The following is a 7,314-nucleotide window of genomic DNA, read 5'->3' as shown; positions in this document are numbered from 1 at the left end:
GCTCGGCGTCGGCCCCCTCTCCCTGTTTCTCTCTTCTTCTCTCCCCCTGTGCCGCCCGTCGGCTTCTGAGCCGCTTTCGTGGTGTTCCCGCTCTGCGTCCCGCCTGCGTCGGAGTTCAGAGGCTGAAGCAGAGCAGCTGCGAAGCCCATCTGGCTGGGTCAGGCTCTGGGGAGCCCGCAGGGCCGCCCCTCGCCGCCGCTTCTTCCTCAGCGTCGTGGACGAGTCCAGGGCTCAGCGGCTGGGCGGTGGGGTCCCTCCCCGCAGGTCGGTCTGGTGGCAGTGGTCTGTCAGAGGTGCTCGGGTGGTGGCCTTCCGCACAGCGTGTTTAATGGTGTTTCTACCTCAGACTGTACGTGCCAGCTGTACCGCAGCTGTCAGCCGGGGTAAAAGGCAGCTCCCCGGATCATCTGCTCAGTGAGCAGCTGTCATTTATCCCTGAGCAGGTCCCACAAGGGCTGGGGAATGCAGTAGTTCCAGAAGTATGCCGCCAGTGTTACACGCCGCTCGGTCTGGCATTGTTTCTGTCCAAAGCTATCAAGGGAAGGTTGGTCCTGGGTTCACACTTCAGCTTACTGATGTCGTTCAGCAAATGCTGTGCGACTTCATCACGTTTATCCATAAGTTTTTTCCTGTCTTTCCCCTCAAACAGCTTCACTTGGGATCTGGTAGGCTTCTTAACACCTGCTCCTCTGGGCAGGGAGCTGGGGGCTCCGGGGTGCTGCAGCGTGGCGGGGGCTGGTTTGTCCTGGCCTGCACCCTTCTAGAGGACAGTCAAGAACAAAGGTGTGAATGAGAGGGTGGAAATGTGTGGCAATTGCTCCTGCTTTGGCTGATCAGTCATCACCTGCAAAAGGACCAAGATTGCATGCTCACCTGCTTAATGCATGGGGGAGAAAGCTCAACTCTGACCCTCTCTAGAGATGCTTGTTCTGAAACATTCATAGGTTTCAGACTTTCCTATGTCCTTTATCTGCTTGTGCAAGAAATGTAGATCGCGTGGGCTAGATCTCACTTGACTTTGGGGCAGTGATACATCTTATCTGCGGTAATAATCCTTGAAGGCGCCTCAGGGATGGGGAGTGGGGCTCTGCAATGCCATGCCAGCATGCCTGGCATTGCGGGCTTCCCCTGCACCCTGTCTGTTGAGGCATTCGCACCAAGCTCATCGCTCAAGCATGCAAGGGCTTTGGGATCAGTTACAGCGGCAGCCCTCGCAGTTAGCTGTCTGCTGGGGAGCCGTAATTAGCTGCAGAGCTAACGCATTTGGTACGTATGCTTGAAGTGGAGGCTTGGAAACGCAGTCTTTGGTTATTCACCACGCATTTAATTACTGCAGAGTTAATTTGGGAGGTCAGAAGGGGATCCCTTGAGAGTTAGTGGCAGGAGCAGTGATTCTGTAATGGGACTGAAGAGCTCGGATGTTGGGTGTGCTTTGTGTCCTTTATAGGCACACAGGTAACAATAGCTGCCTCAATTTTCTGACAGAAAAATTTTTAGGCCGCTGTTGTTTTCTGACAGGAAAATATTTCGGTGAAAATAGGGGTTTGCTGAAATTAATACAACTTTTAATTGTGCTTTGATTATGTTTATTTGAAAGTAGAGGGTAAAAATTACGTAGTTTTTTGCTGTTGGAATTGCTTAGTCTTTTCTAGGACAAAAAAGAAGAGAAAGAAGGGGGATGAGAAGGGTGAAAGAGGAAAACACTTTAATGCTTATAAAAATCTGTTTCGTTTTAGCTTCAGGCACCAAAACTAGAAGACAATATCACTTGAATTTATTTGGTGGTTTTGTTTTTTTGGGGGTTTCTTTTTTTCAGATTACTAATTTAAAACAGTCCAGTTTTGATTATAAATTGCTTTGGTCATTTTTCAGTATTAAAAATCAACTTATAAGGGAAGTTGTTACTTTGATCTGTTCTAAATTTGGGGTTTGCTTTAGTATAACTATCGTTTTGTAATATAAAAACATGCTACAGGGGATGCTTCTGAGTTTGGCAAAGGATTTAGTGATTCAACTCATGTCAGGTGTACTTAAGAAAGTAAGATTATTTGGCTGTTACCTCAGTCATTTGAAAATGGTTTCACCTCTGTTTTCTATAATCCTGCTCTCGTTCAGTGGTGGGTGGACATTTATCATGGATTTGACATGTGTAGACCAGTCACCGATTGTCAAATAATTTGGTGATGACAGGGTAATAACCTACCTATGCAGGGAACCCTTTTTTAAAAAAGAGAAATATAACTTACTTTCTTCTGCTCTTCTTAAGGTGGATTCTGTCACCCTCTTCAGAAGAGTGGATTTCTTTAGATTAATCTCCTTTACACACAGCACAAGCTGCACTAAAAAGGCGCTTTTGTACTGGAATAAGAATATCTACATCTAGGGTTTGTACTGATATAAAATACATGTGTTTAAAAGTATGCCTTAGCTCACAATGGGAAACAGCGTGATTTCTTAGGGTAAATAAGGTCCGATTTTCTGGTATGACAATTTAGGAATGTGAAGAGATTAGGCAGGACATGTTTCCAGTGCCTGAAACTGGAATCTCGGAGGTCTGTATTCTATTTCTCATTTTGCTACAGCTTTGTTACGTGTCTGTAGGAAAATAATTTGCATAGGATTAACAATACTTTGCTACTTTGTGATATTTGGAATGTGTAAAGGAGAGTTGGATACAGGAGTAAAAGATGAAGTAGCATATACTATACCTATACTATTCAATGGAGTATCATTATGAAAACACATAAGTAATACGAATGCTGAGTAGAAGCTGGCCTTCGTATTAAAATGCTCACTGCTAGGAGTTCTAGAGCAAAGAGACTGATATAGAAGAGCTGGCCCCAACATGGGATGGTTGAGGAACAGACATGGCATGTTCTGTGAAAGAACACAGAAGGCTTTCTCCTCTGCAGATCTTGCCTTGGTGGTCTTAAGACCTTGCAGACCCTAGGTGATTGGAATGGTGCTGACTCATTGTATTGTGATATTGTTTGGGCACGTGCCCCAGAAGTGCTAGCATAAAGAGCGTGTCAGAAAACGAAGTTGATTGTTGCTATTTCCTCATATCATGAATGTACAACTTCTTTGTCTGAATGAGTCAAAGAGGAATGACCATCTCTAATTCAGTCTGCTTTCACTGACCAGCATAAGGAAATCGCCATTTGACTAGAGAAAAAAATTAAGGCGCTCATTCCTCCTTTGATATACTTGTACTCTGTACTTGCAAGTGGGGTCCAGCAAAAACATGGTAGTTTAAATCTTTGAATGTGAAGTCACCTTAGTTTCCTAAAACCAGTATATAATATCTGGTGAGGTTTCTGTTTATGCTTGTGAATGGCATTTTTATTTCAGATGAATCTTAAGTGCGTGAAGGTTGTCATTTATTATCTTATCCCCCTTATGCTGTGTATTTGCTAATGACAATTGTCTTGGATCGTCAAGTGTATGATCTATTTTGGGCATCTGCTAACTGTGACTGCTGGGCGAAAGCCAGTGAGAGATACCTGCAGAAGTAATGAGAGTGGAAGGCAGTATAAGATAACGTGAAATATAGACATGGGAAACACCAGCACGTGAGAGGTATGACTGGAGGGTCTGAACACTTTGGAACAGTTTTGTGTTCAGTCTTCAAAAACAAGGCTCTACTCTGACTTGGATGCTTCCTTGGTGTTGAGACTAAGCTTGCTGGCTTGAGCTTTGCAGAACAAGGGTATAAGTTAAAAGATCAGCAAAAGGGATGAGAATTTTCTGGTTATTTTTGAGATAATATTGCATGGATTCTATGCATCTGCAGAAGTAGGTATGTTCTTTGGAGGATACTCGGAAATGAGGAAACTTGTCAATCAAACATAAAGTGGCTATGTTCCCAGAGGCATCTTAGGTGGGTTCCCCATTCTCAAAGCAATGTTTTTAACTTGCTCTTCTGAATGACAAACTCTGTCTTTTAGAACAATGGTTTTCTTTTAGGTGTGTTTGCATTAATGTTATTTATAGCCACGTACCTTGGATTCTGATGAAGGGAGTAGTGAGCTTGAGGGATTTACAGTCTTTGGGCAAGTCTCAGCAGTATCTCTTAATACGTGGGCATTTTCCCCTACTTGACTTTTGCATGTGCTCAGAACTTAATCTTGCAATTCAGGATGAGCAAAAGATTTGGGGTTTTCAGCAAGGCTTGGCTTTGTCCTTTGTTTGCTTTTTCTGAAGTCTGTGGGTGTTGAACTAGGTTTTGCACCAACACTTCAGAAAATCCTGCTCTGAACAATTGCAAGCAACATTATATAAACTTAGTATGGAGGCAGTAGCTCAGAGATGTTCTCGTTCTTGTAAATGCTACTAAAGCATTTATTGACTGTAGTTTCAAGCCCTGAGCAATATTGGTGCTAAGGAGAAACCTCAGCTTTCTCTGAGGTTATGAAAGGTTTCTTGAGGAATACAGTAATTTGCTTACAAAGCAGAATTTGAGCTGTTTGTTTTCATTGAGAGGAAAAAGACACATTTTTGTCCCAGGCATGAACTGGCTTTGGGAGGGAAATTAATGAGCAGAGTAGCAGAACAGTTTACCTGGTTTCATCTTGAAAAACTCTGACAGTATAGGCAAAGTAAGGATCAGCCAGAAAATGTCTGACAAAGTATGGGGATGGAAAGTGGAAGTGGCTCCCCCCCCCCCCCTTTTTTTCCCCCCCTCCTCCTTTGTAATGCATCTAGTCGAGGCTCACCAATGCAAGTGTTGATTTCTACAGTATGCTTTTATAGTGCTATGCTTATTCTGGTCTTCAGTGTCACAACCTGTGTGTTTTTTATCATTTGCCTTAAGCAGCTAGATAAGCAAGATCATCGCTAGAGCACAGTTATACGGGAAGGCGTGGGAGGCAAATTTGTCTCCATTGCAGGGTTTTGAAACTGGGGTTTGGACAGATTTGTTAATGAAAATGCAGTAGGTCCCACAGAGCCTTTAAGAGAGCCATCACATCTGCAGTGGAGACCTCCAGCAAGGCTGCTGTTGAGGGCATGAAAGCTATTGCTAGGGATACCTTCACCTCCCTCTTCTCCATGAGGTGCCTGCAAGTGTCTGTCATGCACTCTCAGATCCTCAAATGCACCAATGTGAGACTTGTCTTTCCAGACCTCAGAGAGCTTATCAACTTAAAAGATTGTGTTCAGGAAACAAATTTCACAGTTACACAGAGTAATGCATGCAACAAATGCTGCTCGTGTTTGTCATTTGAAATGGCTAGTGTGTGATGAAAGATGTGCCAAAAACTCTGTAGATGGAATCGCAATGCCTTTTTGCAGCAGTAGGTCAGATTTCCATTTGCTGTCCTACCTGTGTGCTTCAGAAACACTGCCTGACATGAGAAAAAGGAAGCTCTTCCTTGTGGTCTCCTTAGTTCGTGGACTGCCTGCTGACACTTTAATGAAGAAGCATGTAATGCTGATGCTCATGCTAGCTCTCTTTAGTGTGGTGTGGATGCTTTATTGTCCGTAAGTTTGTCAAATTATTAATTAGTTGCTTTATTTCCATCACATTTATGTTTTAAGGTGTGTTCTGTGCTTCTGGTTAAGTATGTGCTCAGGTACTTCAGTGAGGGGCAAGAACCCTCTTCACATACAGGTGCTCACCTCTTCCCAGATTTGGACCCTCACTGTTTGGCTGAGACTGCTAAATTAATTCTTTTGATTGACCAACGGTACCTTTGCCCATGAATGATCTGCAATGGATCTAAAGTGACTATACCAGCAATGTGTTTTACTGAGCCTTTGCCTGCTGGAAGATCGTAATGAATGTCATTCTTTCTTAATATTCTAGTTGCATCTTCTTTGTGCATCAATGAAAATTCCAAATATGGCTTTGTTCAAGCAACAGAAGGTGGAGGACGTTTACGAAATTGGGGAAGAGCTAGGAAGGTAAGTTTGTACTGATGACACCACACTATTCTAAAAGCTGACACGTGGGGATATTTGCCACATCTTAAAACAATGACTGTGCATGATAACCTAAATCAATTGCAATATACAACAATAGAAACACATCCCCTTACAAAAACTGCCCTGTGGATTTTTTTTTTAAGTGTGCTAACTATTTTCTTGTTTCTTTTCTTGCAACTAGGACAACAAAAGGTATGTTTACATTGCTTTTGTAGATAGGTGTCATCTGTGTCTGTGCTTTAGACTGAGTTCACCTGTCTGTTCTCTGAACCAGCTAGGAAACAGGAACCCATGGTGCCGTCGTCATAGGCACAGCGCTTTAATTTGGCTTGTTGTTTTCAACGGTGCTGCACAGCACTGTTGTTTTCAGCTGGCTCTGAGCACTGACAGAACACGTTCATATCTGCCTGCAAAACACTATGTATGTATTCCTGAAAAGGTTTACCTGCCAAAATTTCAGCTGGACTGGTTAATACCTGTATATAGCTTTTAATCTGTAAAGGCTTATCTGCAGGTATTAATTATAGGTGGAGTTAATGGGCTATTACCATGCTTAACCATAAGCACCTGCTTAAACACTCTGCTGGGCTTGTGAGCTGGATGACACAGGGCTACCCCCAGTCACTTAGCAACATATAGTGCTCTGGGTGAGGATAGCTGGTTTCCATTCAGTGTCCAACCCTCCAGTGATTTTCTTTTTAATATGCAAATAGCTAAATTAGGGCTATACACATGTTGGCTTCTTTCCCAATGTCTGGCAGTTGGTTTTGATAAATGACTGTGTATGTGCAATTACCGTTTTTCAAGGGCCAATAATTTCGTTACATTAAAACACTTCAGTTGAAGCCGATTCCCTGCCAAATCTTATTTTTTTTCACTCCCAGCTATTTGATCTTTAGAGTTGTTGGGAAGATTTCTTCTAAGGGGAGATTTTTTTGGGGGTTTGGGGTTTTTGTTTTTTTTTTCCATTCCCCTCCCTCTGAGGAAGGCCTCAACTATTAAATTTTCTGTAGCTGCTTATGTTTGAGTACTGACGGGTCCTGAGAACATCCACCCGAGAGTGCTGAGAGAGCTGGCGGAGGAGCTCGCAAAGCCGCTCTCCATCATCTATCAGCAGTCCTGGTTAACGGGGGAGGTCCCGGACGACTGGAGGCTTGCCAATGTGACGCCCATCTACAGGAAGGGCCAGAAGGAGGATCCGGGGAACTACAGGCCTGTCAGCCTGACCTCAGTGCCGGGGAAGATTATGGAGCGGTTCGTCTTGAGGGCGCTCACAAGGCAGGTGCGGGACAACCAGGGGATCAGGCCCAGCCAACACGGGTTCATGAAAGGCAGGTCCTGCTTGACCAACCTGATCTCCTTCTATGACCAGGTGACCCGGCTAGTGGA

At 43.8% G+C, this 7,314-nt stretch overlaps 1 protein-coding gene across 1 annotated transcript in view; it reads left to right on the top strand.

Moving 5' to 3' along the window:
- Positions 1 to 190: 190 nt before the first annotated feature.
- DAPK2 (death-associated protein kinase 2) overlaps positions 191 to 7,314 on the top strand; it is a 46,866-nt gene continuing 39,742 nt past the window's right edge. Inside the window, exons 1-2 of the mRNA XM_009330058.1 lie at positions 191 to 264; positions 5,807 to 5,904. Coding sequence (XP_009328333.1) covers positions 5,828 to 5,904 — 77 coding nt within the window. The 5' untranslated portion in view covers positions 191 to 264; positions 5,807 to 5,827. The remainder of the gene's footprint in view (positions 265 to 5,806; positions 5,905 to 7,314) is intronic.

The sequence above is a fragment of the Pygoscelis adeliae genome, unplaced genomic scaffold (genome assembly GCF_000699105.1).
Source record: "Pygoscelis adeliae isolate BGI_AS28 unplaced genomic scaffold, ASM69910v1 Scaffold298, whole genome shotgun sequence".
Taxonomy (NCBI): Eukaryota; Metazoa; Chordata; class Aves; order Sphenisciformes; family Spheniscidae; genus Pygoscelis; species Pygoscelis adeliae.
The sequence above is the reverse complement of the archived record's forward strand: the minus strand, read 5'-3'. Positions and strand labels throughout refer to the sequence as shown.